The sequence below is a fragment of the Ursus arctos genome, unplaced genomic scaffold (assembly GCF_023065955.2).
Source record: "Ursus arctos isolate Adak ecotype North America unplaced genomic scaffold, UrsArc2.0 scaffold_7, whole genome shotgun sequence".
Lineage (NCBI taxonomy): Eukaryota > Metazoa > Chordata > Mammalia > Carnivora > Ursidae > Ursus > Ursus arctos.
Window position 1 is genome coordinate 14,983,996 of NW_026623089.1, and position 19,411 is coordinate 15,003,406.

The window sequence follows — 19,411 nt, forward strand, 5'->3', positions numbered from 1 at the left end:
CTTCTAAAATACCACATTTCAAGATTATAGTGTAAAAACTAAAAATATTATATTTTGAACAAGGAAAAAGCAAGAGAGCTCTGATGCCAAATACTAGTACTTTCTAAAGCTCAAAGAATGTGGATCTACCAATAATAAGCTCTTTATAAGTGATACATATTCAACAGAACTAATTTTCAAATGCTCATTTGAACTGTCCCCCAATTTTATAAATGAAGAAATGAAGCCCCTGGTATCACAAGAATATAACAGATCTTAATTTATGTTATACAATAACCATATAATTAAAAATAAAACTTTATAAATATACTTTCTCACATTCTTCTGAAATGTTTTTTTAAAAAATCAATTGGTGTCTCTTCTGCATGAACCCACATACATCTTACCTTCCGGCCATAAGGCTGGTAGCTCTCCAACAAGACCAAAAAAAAAAGTTTCTATTACCTCCTTACAAATATTTTCAGGTGCTGGCCAACTCAAAGTCCTATAAACGTTAACTAGGGCATTACTCTAGGAAACTCCTTAGGTCCACATTACTAAGACATCCACCTTCTTTCTTCATATATCCCATGGCCATCTATTATTGCAATTATCACACTACAGTATAATTGTGTTTGTCTTCCTCACCACTAAACTCTTTGAGAATAGTGATTGTCTTTTGATCTTGATTCTCAGCAAGCAGACTGACAACTACATTGAAGGTGCCCAATAAATGTGTACTAACTGAATGAATATTGGCCCATTCTTCACAGAAAAATAGCTACAGTTCACACAAAAATGATTTCACAGATTAATTTTTCATACAAATTTAATTATAATCGTTTTTTCTTTATTCTATTAATACCAGGCATATAACAAATGTTTGACAGCCAGCAAGTGTATTATGATAACCACTTCGGAATTTTGAATATTTATAAAAGCCAGGGATACAATTAATTTAAACGTTTTATTAATGCGTGGGAAAGGGCTCTACAATTAGAAAATAGAATTATAAGTTAAATTAACTGATATTGATACTCATAAGAAATATAGATGCTTATATCACCAAAAGTGTTAGAGTAAGCAGTAACAGTGAAGTGAATGTCCATACAAAAATTTCAAAAGGGAGTGTGCATAAGTCCCCCTAATCTTTTTTAACATTTATAAGAACTGTTCTTATATCACTTTTTAAACACTAGATGCATACTCCTCTGTTACTAGTAAAATTAAAATCAGTAACCTATTCTTCATCAAAAATCAGGAATGATCTTTAAGGTAAAAGGTCCTAGTACAACTCCCCAGGGTAGCTGGGGGGATGGGGGTAGTGGTGGCGGAGAGTGGCAGGGAGGATTTCTTATTCACCATGGAAAAATTAAAATAGTAGTCTGGGGAAAATATTTTTAATTAGTTAATTATATTAATTAATTTAATCAATACCAGTATTAACTATTCATCAAATAAATTCATTTAGTTACCTAAGAATTCTAAATGATGATTCCTGGAAATAGCAGTAATAGCAGCAGTGAGAAAAGAGGTACAAAAATAACAACGCTTAAAATTAAAACAATAATGATAATTACTGTAAACACTCAAATAAATTTATATTCTTTATATGCATTATCTTATTTTTTTTCACAATAAACCTACAAGGTAGCTATGATTATTATCCCTGTTATAGATGAAGAATATAGAGCTGGAGAGATTAGCTCACTATTATTAAGTTTTAAAGATAAGCATTACGTCCAATTGTGTACTTGCCACCACTTTGATGATACAGTCCTCAATGTTTCTTTAAAATCAGCTATACCAAGAAAACATTACTTAAGTATTTCTATAGCAAGTAATTGGCAATATTTGCTCTAAAATATTTTCAAGCCAAAATTGTCTTCTCTGTACTATATAGAGTGGAGTTTTGAAGTACCAATAGATTATTTGTCCAAATAAAAATCATAACTGAAAGTCAAAATAAACTCTTTGAGATCTGCCCTAATAGAGTTTTCAAAGTAACAGCTGAATTATAGACACATCTACATTATTTGTATAAAATTATGCCACTTTGTGCATTATAGACCATAGGGTGTCTATGTGTGTGCTGTGTGTTTTTATTTTAATGAGGCCAAATCTAATACAAACTACAGATTTAAGGCATTTATTATTGTTTAGTCTTATCACTTACCTGATCTATATTGAGTTCTAATTTTATTTTCGAAACAAAACACAAAAATCTGCTACGATATGATAGTTTATATTAGTACATTTCAAGGAAGTACATGAACTAAATAAAGTATGTCTAAAACTAGGTTTAGTTTAAATTATTTCCAAATTTTCTTACATAATCTACTCTTAAGAGTTGACTATATTTTAACAACCCAAGAGTAGAAAACACCATAAATTCCTCTTAGAAATATCTTATAAAATAATATTTTGATACAGTTTTCATTTTTATTATGTTTTTATTATGTTCAATTAGCCAATATATAGTGCATCTTTAGTTTTTGATGTAATATTCAACAATTCATTAGTTGCATATAACACCCAGTGCTCATCACCACATGTGCCCTCCTTAATACCCATCACCCGATTTTCAAAGAAATATTCCACTTTTTATGGAAATATTTTCCATATAACCACCTTAAATATTGAATCAGTTTCCAAGTGCGGTATATGTTCCAATATCTTCTACACACTTTAAAAATTGGTTTTATTTCTGCTAACACTTATTATATTATTTCAAGCAAATCTACACCTAAAAAAATAGCATAATTCAAAAACTCAACTCACAACTGACATACTCACTCACAAAAGATATATATACACAAATGAAACCAATGTGTTGGTCTAGTGTTTTAATTATTTTTATTTATTTATTTGAGAGAGAAAAGGAGAGAGCATGAGTAGGGGGAGGGATAGAGGGAAAGGGAGAGAATGCCAAACATACTCAGCCCTCAGCATGGAGCTCAAGACAGGCTCAATCCTAGGACCCATGAGATCATGACCTGAGCCGAAACCAAGAGTCAGATGCCCAACCAACTGAGCCAACTGACTGTCCCTCTAGTGTTTTAATTATAAGGGACATCTCAACTTATGAAGTCAATACACTTCAAAACAAATTCTTGGGACACTGGGTGGCTCAGTCAGTTAAGCAGCTGCCTTCAGTTCAGGTCATGATCCCAGGGTCCTGGGATCAAGTCCCTCATCGGGCACATTGTTCAGCGGGGAGCCTGCTTCTCCTCTCTGCCTGCTCTGCCTGCTGCTCCCCCTGCTTGTGCTCCCTCTCTCTCTCTGACAAAGAAGTAAAATCTTAAAAAAAAAAATTCTTAAATTTTATACACATGTATTTTAAGTATATTTATTCATATGAAATGATTTCTTGGTAAGAAATGCAATGGTTTACTATGCAAAACACAGGATGAATAATTTAGAAAATCTTATTCCCAAACACATATACAGATTAAGTCCAGTGCCAACTGACTTTTGAAGTCAGTTCCACTTTACTTCCAAGATTTAGTAAAAAATAATTTATTTAAAAACAAAAAGAATGAACCATTGCTAGTGATTCTAGGACTTTCTACATATTTCCACAATATAAACAAGAAGCATTGTTACCTGTTGTGTATACTTCTGTATTTCATCCAGAACAAATTCCACTTCTTTTGAGGTTGTTAATGAAGCAAGATTTCCACTGAGATTATAGCAATAAAGTTTTGCACTGTCATAGCTTTCTCTACTGGAATTGATTCTAAGACAAGCATCACCAATATGATTCCATCCTTCTCCACAAAGATGAGCTAGTTAAAAAAAAAAAAACAAAACTATATCTTATTTTTAGATTACCAAGAGGCATATAAACTTTTCAGTTATTTTAGAATTCTAAATACAGGGGCGCCTGGGTGGCACAGCGGTTAAGCGTCTGCCTTCAGCTCAGGGCGTGATCCCAGCGATCTGGGATCGAGTCCCACATCAGGCTCCTCCGTTATGAGCCTGCTTCTTCCTCTCCCACTCCCCCTGCTTGTGTTCCCTCTCTCACTGGCTGTCTCTATCTCTGTCAAATAAATAAATAAAATCTTTAAAAAAAAAATTAAAAAAAATAAAAAAAAAGAATTCTAAATACAACTTTTGTATTTTTTAAATAACTTTTAATGATAAAAATTCTAAGGCTATCAATATAATTAACTAAAAAATTTATCTAATAGCTTGGTGAAGAATAAAAACAGAAGATCTTTTTTTTGTCTTTAATTCTTAAGCATAATATAAGCTATGGCTATAACATCTGCTAAAATGTGTTGACTGTCTGCTAGGTTTTCTAGTATATTGGCATATGGTCTCTCAACTAATAAAATCACTACTGTATTTACGTCTCCAGGTCCAATTTATATTATACAAGATCACATAAAAGAAAAATAACCAGCACATAACAAAAGCAATTTCAAAGTTATTCCTCCTTTCCATATCTAATTTCCATAGCCCAGGTACACTATTTTGATATAAGTTGGGTTCTTTGATTCTTTAATTGTAACTGTGGGGAGAGAAGTCTCATTTCTTTTATGTTTAATGAAGAAGCTATAATTTTTGCTTTCTAATGTTTATTTTTATACAGGTATTCAGGTCTTTCTACCATTTAAACATACTATTCAATAACGGTTTATTCTTAGAACACAAGTTGACCTTAAAACAGTGCCTATTTTCTAAAACACGAATTTACAAATACATTATAAAGTTATGCTCTAGTGTGTACTAGTTAATAATGCAATGCTTCATTAATACATTGATCTATAAAGTTTGACTGCATTTTACTTTCCAAACCACATTAAATGTATCAGTGCCTTTTGCCCCTTTGGCTTTAGATGCAGCAGTGCAAATTTTCTGGAATTGTTCCAAAGCTGCAATTCTCAAACATTTTAGTCTTGAAACCCCTTGATTTCTTAAAAATTATTGAGGACCTCACAGATCTTTTCTTTATGCATTTTTTATCTACTGACTTTGACCATATTAAAAATTAAAACTGACCATTTAAAAATATATTTATTCACTTAAAATTGTAATTTTTTAATGTGTTTTTTATTATATTATGTTAGTCACCTCAAGAAGCTGGAACAGCAACAGAGGGACAGACCTAATCCACGCACGAGGAAGCAGTTTACCAAGATTAGAGCAGAAATCAATGAATTAGAAACCAGGAGTACAGTGGAGCAGATCAACAGAACTAGAAGCTGGTTCATTGAGAGAATCAATAAAATTGACAGACCACTGGCAAGACTTATCCAAAAGAACAGAGAAAGGACCCAAATTAATAAAATTATGAATAAAAAGGAGAGGTCACAACCAACACCAATGAAATTGGAAGGATTATTAGAAACTTTTATCAACAGCAATATGCCAATAAATTAAGCAATCTGGAAGAGATGGAGGCCTTCCTGGAAACCTATAAACTACCAAGACTGAAACAGGAAGAAAATGACTTCTTAAACAGGCCAATTAACTATGAAGAGATTGAGTCAGTGATAAACAACCTTCCAAAAAACAAAACTCCAGGCCCGGATGGTTTTCCTGGGGAATTCTACCAAACATTCAAAGAAGAAATAATACCTATTCTCCTAAAGCTATTTCAAAAAATAGAAACAGAAGGAAGGCTACCAAACTCATTCTATGAGGCCAATATTACCTTGATCCCCAAACCAGGCAAAGACCCATCAAAAAGGAGAATTACAGACCGATTTCCCCAATGAACATGGACGCCAAAATCCTCAACAAGATCCTGGCTAATAGAATCCAACAGTACATTAAAAGGATTATCCATCATGACCAAGTGGGATTCATCCCTGGGATGCAAGGGTGTTTCAACATTCACAAATCGATCGGAGTCTTAGATTTTATCCAGAAAGAAAAATTTAAAAATCATATGACTCTCAATAGATGCAGAAAAAGCATTTGACAAAATACAGCATCCTTTCCTGATTAAAACCCTTCAGAGTGTAGGGATAGAGGGTACATTCCTCAATCTCATAAAAACCATCTATGAAAAGCCTACAATAAATATCCTTCTCAATGGGGAAAAGCTGGAAGCCTTTCCCTTAAGATCAGGAACACGACAAGGATGCCCAATCTCGCCACTATTATTCAACATAGTACTAGAAGTCCTTGCAACAGCAATCAGACAACAAAAAGGGATAAAAGGTATCCAGATCTGCAAAGAAGAAGTCAAACTGTCTCTCTTCACAGATGACATGATACTCTATATGGAAAACCCAAAAGAATCCACTCCCAAACTATTAGAAGTTATAGAGCAATTCAGTAATGTGGCGGGATACAAAATCAATGCTCAGAAATCAGTTGCATTTCTATACACGAATAACGAGAGTGAAGAAGAGAAATTAGGGAATCCATCCCATTTACAATAGCACCAAAAACCATACGTTACCTTGGAATTAACTTAACCAGAGACGTAAAGGACCTATATTATAGAAACTATAAATCACTCTTGAAAGACATTGAGGAAGACACAAAAAGATGGAAAAATATTCCATGCTCATGGATCAGAAGAATTAACATAGTTAAAATGTCCATGCTACCCAGAGCAATCTACACTTTCAATGCTATCCCGATCAAAATACCGAGGACATTTTTCAAAGAACTGGAACAAATAGTCCTTAAATTTGTATGGAACCAGAAAAGGCCCCGAATCGCCAAGGAACTGTTGAAAAGGAAAAACAAAGCTGGGGGCATCACAATGCCAGATTTCGAGCTGTACAACAAAGCTGTGATCACAAAGACAGCATGGTACTGGCACAAAAACAGACACATAGACCAATGGAACAGAATAGAGAACTCAGAAATGGACCCTCGGCTCTTTGGGCAACTAATCTTTGATAAAGCAGGAAAAAACATCCGGTGGAAAAAAGACAGTCTCTTCAATAAATGGGGCTGGGAAAATTGGACAGCTACGTGCAAAAGAATGAAACTTGACCACTCTCTCACACCATACACAAAGGTAAACTCCAAATGGATGAAAGACCTCGATGTGAGACAGGAATCCATTAAGATCCTAGAGGAGAACATAGGCAGCAACCTCTACGACATCGGCCAAAGCAACCTTTTTCATGACACATCTCCAAAGGCAACAGAAACAAAAGATAAAATGAACTTATGGGACTACAACTTATGGGACTACTTATGGGGCTTCTGAACAGCCAAGGAAACAGTCAAAAAAACTAAGAGGCAGCCCACGGAATGGGAGAATATATTTGCAAATGATGCTACAGATAAAAGATTGGTATCCAACATCTACAAAGAACTTCTCAAACTCAATACACGAGAAACAAATAAATCACAAAATGGGCAGAAGATACGAACAGACACTTTTCCAATGATGACATACAAATGGCTAACAGACACATGAAAAAATGTTCAAAATCATTAGCCATCAGGGAAATTCAAATCAAAACCACACTAAGATACCACTTCATGCCAGTTAGAATGGTAAAAATTGACAAGGCAAGAAACAACAATTGCTGGAGAGGATGTGGAGAAAGGGGATCCCTCCTACATTGTTGGTGGGAATGCAAGTTGGTACAGCCACTCTGGAAAACAGTGTGGAGGTCACTTAAAAAGTTAAAAATTGAGCTACCCTATGACCCAGCCATTGCACTACTGGGTATTTACCCCGAAGACACAGATGTAGTGAAGAGAAGGGCCATATGTACCCCAATGTTCATAGCAGCATTGTCCACAATTGCTAAATCATGGAAGGAACCGAGATGCCCTTCAACAGATGACTGCATTAAGAAGTTGTGGTCCATATATACAATGGAATAAAATTGTAATTTAAAAATTCATTACAAACACACTTTCAGCTTTTGGAGTGTCTTGTCCCTTTATGCTAGATACAGGCCCAAAAGAGATGTGTCATCAAATTCTCTTCCTAAGAGAGGCTGACAATTCAAATCAGGCCACTGGCATCAAAAAATTAAGATAACCAATGAATGAATAGGGGGATGGACAGACAGATCAGAGATAAAGCAGAGCAAAATGTTCATTGTAGAATCTGGGTGAGGGTATTGGGTGGGTGTCCTCTCTATGATTCTTTCCAGTTTTCTGTACATTTGAAAGTTTTCATAATAAAATGTTGGGGGGGAAACATTACAACTTAAAATAAAAAGCAGATTTTATTTTAAAACAGAAAAAAATAGTGAAAAGCATAGCACTGTTTTACATTTTTGCAAATCTCTTAATGTTGGTTTAATATAAGACAATTGTATTCTCATATCTACTTCTCCAATCTGTTGGAATCATATATTACATAGCCTTTGGAAAACTCCATAGTAAACCCATGACCAAATCAGAATTTAAAAAGCAAATAATATCTTAATATTACTAGTTTTGACCTCAGGGACCCTCTGAAAGAGTCCATGAGCACGGGACTCCTGTTCTTTAATAACTGCTATCCTATTGAATTGGGTACTATGAATAGTACCTAGAACATAGTAATACCTCAATAAAGTATAATTATCATTTAATAAGATTGTTTAAAACACATTTTTTTTTTCAGGCTACACCTATAGCAATATAGCAAAGTACCTAATCACTTTAAGGAAACAGTACAAAAGTTTTGTTTAATTATGGCTTCTGTTACCTTACTGAATCAAGAAAGGATTTAGGAGACAAAAACACCTGGTTGACAAATCGTACAAATGAAAACAAACACATGGGTCTTTGGGGCTAAACTAAAGCGTACCGCTGACCTGAATGTAAGCTTTCTAATATTGAGCATTAACTCAGCTTCAAAGTTAAATGGGGAGCAGTAAATTTTTAAAATGAGTTTAGTGAGATAAATTCACATTGCCAAGTTTATACGAGATCAATGGAAAACTGCAATTCACAAATGTTCATGGAAAAATCCAATTCTGGATAGACGGGGTCCTCCATCTAGAGCATTCACTTCCAAGAGACAAGCTTAGTGGAAAACAAACTATATATACCCAAATTGCTGCCTAGTAAATATGAACATAAAACAAGGGAAGTTAGTTTATAATGTAATTTTTATTGCATTTACTGTATGGTATTTATTATTCTCCAAAATAGCCTGGCCAAGTGGAGCCCTTACACCAAACTAACATTCTTTCCTGGGAAATGAGTAAATGGGTAGTACCAAATGTGACTTCACTTCTTTTCCCAAACTTCTATTGGCAATCAAATTCCCTTCTTATTGTAGCAATCTTCCTTTAAATATATATATTCCTTCAGTCAAATCTTATTTTGGTCCAAGATTTTTTAAAAACATTATTTGAGAGACAGAGTGTGCATGGAGTAGGACGGGCAGAAGCAGACGGAGAGAGAGAATCCTATGCAGACTCCATGCCCAGTACGGAGCCTAGGTAGGGCTCAATCTCACGACCCTGAGATCATGACCTGAGCCAAAACCAAGAGTCGGTTAGACTATACCACCAGGTGCCCCTTGGTCCAAGATTTTTAAAACAACTTTGTATTTTTACTGATCTACATGCTGATTTTAGAATTTAACACTTAGATATCACAATTACTTTCAAATTTAGTGTCATCTCACTATTGCTTCTCAAACTCTGGAACTGGATTAATATTCCATAATTTTTTCAAAGTGAACACACGTGCACATATCACTGTTTAAAAATTTTAAAGGTCAGTAAATAAACAAAACCCAAAATTTAAATAAACATTCTAAAATCTGAATGGTGCTTTTAAAGGCATTCTAATTTTTATTTTATTAGATGAACTTCTATGCATGACATAAATCCCTTGATGGCATTTTCGAGGACTTTTTAGAATTATGTAGGCACAGAAATTTTTTTGAAAAAAATATAACAAAACAAACAAAAACCACTGGATAGAGAAAGGCAAAAACTGAACACCCAGTTAGTAGTTAAATCTGCCATTTACAAGCCTTGCAGCTTTGAGCAAGTCACTTAACCAGTGTATGTCTCAGTTTACCTGTATAACAAGAAGATAGAACTAGTTAAATACCTATATTACTCCCCTATTTTCTGATTTTACCTTTATATTTAAAAGGAAGAGTTCTTTTTTTTTTTTTTTAAAGATTTTATTTATTTATTTGACAGAGATAGAGACAGCCAGCGAGAGAGGGAACACAGGCAGGGGGAGTGGGAGAGGAAGAAGCAGGCTCATAGGGGAGGAGCCTGATGTGGGGCTCGATCCCATAATGCCGGGATCACGCCCTGAGCTGAAGGCAGACGATTAACCGCTGTGCCACCCAGGCGCCCCTAAAAGGAAGAGTTCTTAGTGTCTACTAAGAAGAGTGTTATGTGTAAAAAATAAATTGAAATTGCTTTTTTAAATGGGCTTTTCTCTGGTTTACACAACATAGATTCTCATTAAATTATATAAAACTTATAAAAATTATCATTAATAATAAGGTAGTCAGTAAAAAATGGTTCCCAGTATTTCAAAGATAAAGGGCACTTTAAAAACAATCAAATAGGTTGAAATGTTAATATTCATTAAATCTCGATATTAGTCTGAGTGCTTATTATTTTGTTTTTAAGACATAATTTTTTTTAATTGAAAAGGATTCTGATGAATGCACTAGTATAATAATTACAAGAAATCCTGAACATCTTAAAAGAATCGGAAGAAAACATACAAATTTTTCTTACAGAAATAATGTTATTGTTACTCCAATGTTATTGTTTATTTGCTATTAATTTAATTTTAGAAACTGGAATGTTCTTACTAAATGCTCTTTATTTTAATGGTATTCATCTGTGGACCATCAAATTCATTTACCAAGTTGAAATCTTTACCTGGTAAAGCCTGGCATTCTTGTTGTCGCTGATCCCACTGGCAATTCAAGTTTAGCGAACAGCTTTTACAACTGGTAAGTTTGTTACAAATCTGCTCATTTCTCACATGACATTTGGTGTAGTTTTTCACAGACTAGAAAGTTAAAAGATAAAGCATGTTATTTTTCACCTTTGTATAGCAATAATTCTTAAACTTCATTGTATATATAAATCATCAGTTGAATTTTATTTTTTTTTAAGATTTTATTTATTTATTTGACAGAGAGACAGCCAGTGAGAGAGGGAACACAAGTAGGGGGAGAGGGAGAGGAAGAAGCAGGCTCCCAGTGGAGCATGGAGCCCGATGAGGGGCTCGATCCCAGGACCCTAGGATCATGCCCTGAGCTGAAGGCAGAGGGACTGAGCCACCCAGGCGCCCCCATCAGGTGAATTTTAAAATTCAGATTTCTAACCCCAAATCCAGTTCAGAATCTTTTTTACTCATTTCTTTAAACTATAGTTGTTGGAACTACGATATATGTTTATTGGGAAAAAATGTGCAAATTCTGCAATTTGAAACAGAAACCATCTAATGAAAACCTTTTCTACTGAATCTGATAATGGGCTTCCAATTCAATAAATAAAGCCAATGCAGAGAGTCATTTCTCTTCATGATTACACGAAAGAATTCTAGTCATAATAAAACTATCATGCAAACCCCTAGAAATGAAGTAGAAATAAGTAGTAAAAAGTACAGAGATACTTTATCAAAATCAAATACAATCTAAGATTAATTATTTTTGCAATAACTCAAACTAATTTTATTTCTACAGACACTAAATAATCATTTTGGTTAATTGACATTTCTCCTGTATTTGTCACATTTACTTTATGGTGGCTGCAAAGAAGCCTCAGAAGTCAGACTTTGATCAAACCTACCATACAACATAGTCAGATGTCAACTAAATTTCAGTATTAAGAGATTAAAGATTGAAGGTCAAAAAAAAAAAAGAGAAAGAAATAGGCGACATAGGAACTTTTGTGGGAGTTCCCTACATACACCAGGGTTCAGATATTTCACATGATGTCATCAATATCTATGATAAAAATATTTGACTCAATTCTTTCCATGATTCTTGAGAAAAAAACATAAAGAACTTTATGCTGAACCCTGAGCCCCACTTCAATCTTTTTTTCTCTATAGATACAAATGCTTAACTCAGGCATTAACTAAAGGAGCTAAATATTTCTTTTCAGTCAATAAAGTTAACAGTTAAAATTTAGTTATACTTATCCCATATATAAAAATGGTTTAAGCAACTTTTATCCTCTTAATTTAAATGTCACTCATCAAATATTTTTTTATAAACTGCTATACTTTCCCACATAAAATACATTGCAGTCACCTCAGTTCCAAAGATGTTAATTTCTTTAGAGCAAATTACATATACTATAAGGTAAGAGATAAAAAGTAGATAAAGTTTGTCTTTATTCATTCTAAAAAAAATCAGAGAAGATACATTTTTTAAATCTCAAATTACTTTGTGACTCTTATTCAACCACCATATTTTCATTCAGAACATATATATTTTTTATTGTTACTTTTTCTAATTCGTAGCTTTCTTTCTTCTTATAGGATATAAATCTTAGCATTATTCTATATAGTAATTAGTGCATAGCTCCAAACATTTGTCAGCTAATGGAAAGGGAATAAATTTACTCGAATCATCTGATAAATAGAAAAACCTGTAAAAATGACAGGAGAATGGCTAAACAACTTGTTAGGATAAAAGAAAGAACAGTTTTAATGCCAGTCTTTAGACTAACAATAGTGTCATTAGAGCCACCATCCAAATAACTCCACTGCTCTTCATTACAAACAATAGTCATTACACTGAACCCGTATAATAGGTGAAATTATATTTCAATCACACACAGGGCCAATTTAATCAATGATGAAAGAAAGCTGACTGTTATTCTGAAACATGGCTGATATTTTTTGGCCTAACGAACCAGATAAGTAAGCAGGTTATTTGAGCTGCTTGAGCACAAAATGTGCAACTTGGAATAAATACGACTAAATAACAAAATAGGGTATCAATGGACACCATTTACACTAAAATCTCACAGACCTTTCTGTAACCATTAGCATTTGGTTTAGCTTAATCACCAGACATTCTGATAAAACCATCTAAAAGACATTACATCAGAGTCTAAATTACAAATGAGTACCATCTGCTCACTTATACTATCTCACCCAGTGCTTTCCTTGTTAACACATCATTATAAAAAATAAAATATAAAGTCTAAGGTCACTTTATGAGACGAATACTTGATAGCAATTTATATAACACAGTTTTTGAGGTATGCATATTTTCACTTAGTATTAACGTCTAAACACAATGTCTAAACTCAGGGTTATCCAACAAAGCTTTAAACACAATCTGCTTACAATTTTTTATTTAATAACATTCTTCATTTTACTCCCTTATTCACATGCTTTATTTTACTTAATTCCTATTTCCACAGTACTCACTAAAATAACCCCCATTAAATAAACATTAATGCAAATATAAAAAAGTAATTCAAATTTTCAAAGCAGAGTCATGTCCTATTAACGTTAAAAGTCATAAAATTGAAGTGGATCTGTCTTTAAAGCAACTTATATCGCTGGAAAGTATATACTTAACACAATATGTATGAAAGCAAAAGTTTCAATCTGATGAGTTAATAATAGAAAAATTTCCTGCATTTAAGTTTTGAATATTATTTTAGTGTAGAACCATAAAACAAATATTTGAAATAGGACTTTTTACTGCAGAAAATTTTTGATGACATAATAAAAATTTTTTACTTAGTTTTCAAACTCCCTTTTCTTTACCTTTTACCTCCACGTACAAGTGAATACTTTCGGTGATTAAAAATTTGAAAAAAGAAATGATGTATGTTACATTTAGTTGAAAATAGGTAAGCACACCATTTAATTGTTTAAGGAATAACCCAGTAACAGAATCCTTGGTCTTACTACAGTTTTTAATCCTTTTAATGCTATACTTATTAATACTTTTTGAAATTTTCTTTCAAACTGTTGACATCTTAAAAACATGTGATATTTTGATAGTACCCACTTAAAAGGTTAACTTTGCTGCTCTTAATCCATTTTCATCTACCATAAAAATTAATTTTGTAATTTTTTTTCAGTTGTCTACCTAAAGTAGGGTTTCTCAAACAACACTATTGACATTTTGAGGCAGATACTTGTTTTTTGTGGAAGAGTTCATGCATTACAGAATGTTAACAACATCCCTGGCCTCTTCTTGATGCCAGGAGCAGCCCCACAATTGTGACAACCAAAAATGTCGACACACATTGCCAAATGTCCCTTAAGGCACAAAACTGCCTCTGGTTGAGAACCACTGATCTACAGAGATAAAGGGAAACTACCACTGTCAACCTCAGGTTAAACTTACATACGAAGCATGTAAACAAAGCATCAGACCACACCACTATGGGACATGTACATGTCTGACCAGAATCCCATGGAAATCATTCCAACACTTACCTAAATAATATGTCTATCAGCACAGAAGACTACATTTATAGTTATAGTCTTTTTTTAAAAGACATGGGAGGAAGTAAAAGTTACTGGAATCTAGACTGACAAATGTGAACAAGAAACTAGAGTGAATTTACAACAACACAGTGAGGGATTCCCTCCATATTTCCTAAGTGTCTTGATATGTAAAGTGCTATCTGTGCAGTGCTAGAAATGGCAAGCCAGTGATTAGAAAGCAGCCATGTTAACCACGTCACCGTTAAGTACTAACCACACTGCAGTTACTGTTTGCTGAGATGCATTTCTTGTCATCACACCACTGGCACCCGTTGGTATTGGCAGCACAGCTGGCACAGTCTGCGTATCTGTAACATCTGTCGTCAGGAGCAGCTGCAGTACAAATGGGAGATGAACGCATCAGGTTGAGAAAGAAAATGTCACACTTCTTAGTTCACACATTTTTAACATCTGTTTAAGAATCACTAAGACTTTTTACACCATAAATATGACCAATATCAAAATAACATCTTCAATATGAAGTTTACTTCATATTGAATTTGAATTGTGTTTCCAAGTTTTGAGATACCTCCTAAAGTCATTTTAATTATTCAATCTACCAGGATCCTACTGCCATTTAAAATTTATCCAGTATGGAGGGGGAGGGAGACTTATAGGTATTTTACTAAAAAAAAAAAAAATTACTACACATCTAAAAGAAACATTGTAACAAATACTCATTCTTTATCATTCTTCATAAAGATATTTAGAGACATCTGAGTTATCATAGACTAGCAAAATTTGAAAATACGTCGCTAATTGTAGCATAAAAAAATGCATAAAACCCCCACCCATTTAAAGAAAATTGAACAATTTTATCCAAATCATTCACTCATAAGTAAATATTTACTACAATTTTTCATGTTTGATTTACTTATTCAGTATTTTTTTAATTATGATATCTCAGTCACCATACAGTACATCAGTAGTTTTTGATGCAGTGTTCCATGATTCATGGTTTGTGTATAACACGCAGTGCTCCATGCAATACGTGCCCTCCTTAATACCTTTCCCCGGGCTATTTTATAAATAAGTATTAAACAAAAACATTAGTCATCAAAATTCTAGGAAATCTTTTAACTCTGCGGTTGGTTTGGCAATATTAAAGAAGGAAAAAAACTACTAAATGCAGAATAAATTTTTTCACTGTATTTCTTAGAAACACAGTATTTCTTAGAGTACACTTCAAAGCATTTTTTACAGGAGCATTTTACAAAGCATTTTATATAGGAAAATAGTTCATATATAAAAATATATGTACATGACCATGTTACACATAAAATATTGATACGTATAAAATTACATATAGAATTAAAAAGAGAAAACTAAAAATAGCTAATAAAAATATTAAATTATTAATCATTGCTAAGTTCAAACATTAAAATTCCTAATTAGAGGACTATGAATTTTTAATTTCTAAAAGCTATACTAAGGTAAATCTTAAAAGCAAAATGTATTACTACTTCTAGCCAAGTAGAGAAGCTTTATGCCAGAGAGGGAAGAAAAAAAGAAAAACTACCTGTTTTGGGAGGGCACTTTGCTCTAAGGATATTATTAGTATTCCCAGATTCCCAAGATTCACAGTGATTTTTATTCCAAATACATTTTATTCCTGGACCAGCATTCTTACAAAGTTCTTCATCTCTGAAAGCCTTGCAATTTGGAGGCTTGTAAACAAGGATATCATTAAGAAGCACACTAGAAAATCCTCCAAATATATACATGGACCTGTCAAAAAAATGAAAAAAATAGAAAAGAATCTTAAAGAAACAATATTAAGAAAAGTCTAACATATGTTTCAAAAATAAATTTAAATACACATTTTACATTTTATCAAGGTAGAAAACAATTATTTTTAGAAAACAGAAAATTATTTTTAGAAATAGAAAATAGAAAAATACATGAATAAGATATGCTTTAGAACAGCTATCTAGAATTACACTTTTTGAATATTGACAATGAATTTAGATATTAGATACAGAGTCTGTGTTTCAGTGTTTTACTATCCTCTTATGAAATAGACCAGGAGTAAAATATCAAAAAGACATTCAAAACTTCAATTTGGAAAGGTAAGTCCAGACAATTACTAAATTAATTCAACTACCAGTGCCAAAGAAGTCTGACATGCCTTAAAAGAGCATAATTTTTATTTCTAACAATATTATTAATAAGTGGAAAAGATGAGAAAATCCTTCAATATTATCTTTTATTATTTAAAAAGAGTAAAATAAAAGTCAACTAAACAGAGCATTGCAACAGAGAAGCCTAGAGGTTTTACATATAAATCTGAATTTCATTTATTACTGTTTTGAAAACAAACTGATATGAATTACATAGTTTCATTGTAGTTAACTCTACCTGCTTTTAGTATCATATTGAACTTTTATATAATTAGAATAAGGTGGTGATAAAATAAACTTATAAAAATGTCATTATGAATTACAAATTTTAAGCTAATGAATGAGCTTAGCACATGTCGTTTCCTGCCACATTACCAAATTTTTGCTATGGAAACAGAAAAATGAGGGCACCTGGATGGCTCAATTGGTTTAGCATCTGCCTTTGGCTCAAGTCATGATCCCAGGGTCCTGGGATCAAGCCCCACATCAGGCTCCCTGCTCAGCGGGAAGTCCGCTTCTCCCTCTACCCTCCCCTCCCAACCCCCACTCGTGATCTCTCTCTTATGGTTACCCTCTCTCCGATAGATAAATAAAATCTTTTTAAAAAAAAAAAAAAGTAGAAAAATGATACTAACTTAAAGGAAGGAGTAACTTAATGATCATCCCATCCAAAATCCCAAGGGATATAAAGATATTAAAGTCCAAAGAGGTTAAGGGACTTGTCAAAAATCAAATAGTTAATGACAGAACTAGAATGAGACTCTAATTCTTCTCACTTTCCTTGTTCTCCTTGATAGAAATATGGGGCTAGCCTTTCTATCATTTCAGTTTGATCTTTTTTAAAGAAGTCATTCATTGTCTGATCTCTACAAAAAGAAAAGGCAAGATGATTTTTTTAAAGTATCTTTTAGTTTTATATCAGCACTCTGACCGCTCTCTTTCTCTAAAATATATTTGAATACAAAAGAATGAAGGATATGGTTAATGAACTAAAATGTATTCCATGATAGACTAGGGATACCCAATGCCATTAAGTACAAATGATAATTTTTAAAAAGAGTAACAGAATATATGGATAGTATGACTGAGAAATGTATGTTTTTTACCCATTAATAACAACTGCAGAGTGTCCAAATCTGTTGACATCTCTATGAAGATTTGGTTTCGGTAATATTTTCCATTCATCGCAAGCTAGAAAAGAGAACAGCAAAACAAAAAATGAAATAAAACAATAAATTAAGATAAATACTATAAAACCATCTTTGGTCAAATTAAAGATACGATAATTAAAATTAGGAAGCCTTTCCTTAACTTGCCATGACCTACAATTTAGTTTCATTACTCACTGGCATCATTCCTTAAATAAAAACAACTTCTGCATAAAATTCTCACAAATAAATTTAAATGTATGAGAATAATCAAAATGAAAAAAAATTAGGTATATAGTTTATATTGAAGGATAATTCCAAAGACATATCTCTATTAAATAAATCAAGACTCATATAGTAAACTGCATGAACGCCAATACTGGGCGTATTAGAAAATTAGAAAATTAAATCACTAAACCAAATTTTACATGCATGCTTACGAAATTAAATGGAATATATAATATTCAGTGAAGTAATGCCTAAAAATGGAATCATTGAAATAAAATATTTAAATCATTTTAATGATTCGATATTTCAAAATAATAGTGTTCATTTTATGTAAAAGAGAATGACTTCAGTTGCAAAAATCTAGAAAAAATAAAAAATCTAAATAATTCATGAACTATATAAAAAATATGGAAAAAATGGTAATAGAAAACTATGTATCATTTCAATATAGCCCAGCCTCAAAACTGACACATACAGTAATGTAGCTTTTGAGATGTCAAGTGATTCAGTTTTCAGTGACTAGGAACATTCTCAGGACAGTGTTTTAGATTTCATCTACTTAGACATGCCATATCTAAAGGCAGGCAGTGGTATTAAATAAAAACACACAGATATAACAAGATTTTAAAAACAAATTTTATTTTTAGGTAGTTTAGAACCCCTCTAGGAACAGGAAAATAATCTAAAATACAGTTAGTTTTCAAAGTTAAAGTAATAAATTACTTGTTTTCCTATTTATGTAATTATGTCTATAACACTAGTAATAAAATAATAATTTGATTTTAATTCACTATCACTACTAATGAAGATCAAAGAAATTAAAAAAACCAAAATCATAGTTAGAAAATGAAACTAGGAAACAGACAGCAATAAAATAAAACCCACTTGAATTTATATCTCCTAAAGTCTATTCCAAAGAACACAAATACCCCCAAAAGAGGTTCTTCCTTAGTTTGTATAATTTCTCTCTTTAGTTCACAAAATACATCTGTCTATGAAATACTCTCAAAAGAGAGTGTACGGAGGTATAAAACCCTAACTATACCTAACCCAGTGCTTTCCCAATATTTTATCCACAGAAGCACTTCTCATGTCATACTTTTCACATTAACATTTCTAAGAGCCAATGCTCTGAATATCACATTTTGGGAAATACTATGAAAGTGGCCTATACATAGGATTAACAGTCTGGTCAATTATACATGTTACAGCTCATGTAAGAAGTGTGCTTACATGTGTGTAGTACCAAATAGCTTCCAAGTGCATTCATCTACATAATTTAAAATGGTCTTTGTAAGAATCCAATGAAGTTGATTGAGCAGGTATTATCACATGTTGAAAATGAAAAATTAGGGGCACCTAGGTGGCTCAGTTGGTTTAAGCAGCTGCCTTCGGCTCAGGTCATGATCCCAGGGTCCTGGGATACAGCCCCGCATGGGGCTCCCTGCTCAGCAGAGAGCCTGCTTCTCTCTCTCCCTCTGCTGCTCCCCCTGCTTGTGTGCTCGCTCTCTCCCTCTCCCCCCCCGCCCCCCACCCCGGTCAAATAAATAAATA

At 33.0% G+C, this 19,411-nt stretch overlaps 1 protein-coding gene across 7 annotated transcripts in view; it reads right to left on the bottom strand.

The window, feature by feature from the left end:
- Nucleotides 1–19,411, bottom strand: part of ATRNL1 (attractin like 1) — a 746,554-nt gene that overhangs the window by 583,736 nt on the left and 143,407 nt on the right. For 6 of the 7 annotated variants that reach the window (XM_026494203.4, XM_026494204.4, XM_057308391.1 and 3 more), the window contains exons 11-15: nucleotides 17,588–17,672; nucleotides 15,881–16,089; nucleotides 14,576–14,694; nucleotides 10,770–10,902; nucleotides 3,586–3,767 (exon numbers count right to left, since the gene is read on the bottom strand). In XM_026494203.4, coding sequence (XP_026349988.2) covers nucleotides 3,586–3,767; nucleotides 10,770–10,902; nucleotides 14,576–14,694; nucleotides 15,881–16,089; nucleotides 17,588–17,672 — 728 coding nt within the window. Of the gene's footprint in view, nucleotides 1–3,585; nucleotides 3,768–10,769; nucleotides 10,903–14,575; nucleotides 14,695–15,880; nucleotides 16,090–17,585; nucleotides 17,673–19,411 lie in introns of those variants that run through there. The other variant, XM_057308394.1, reaches the window with a different exon arrangement.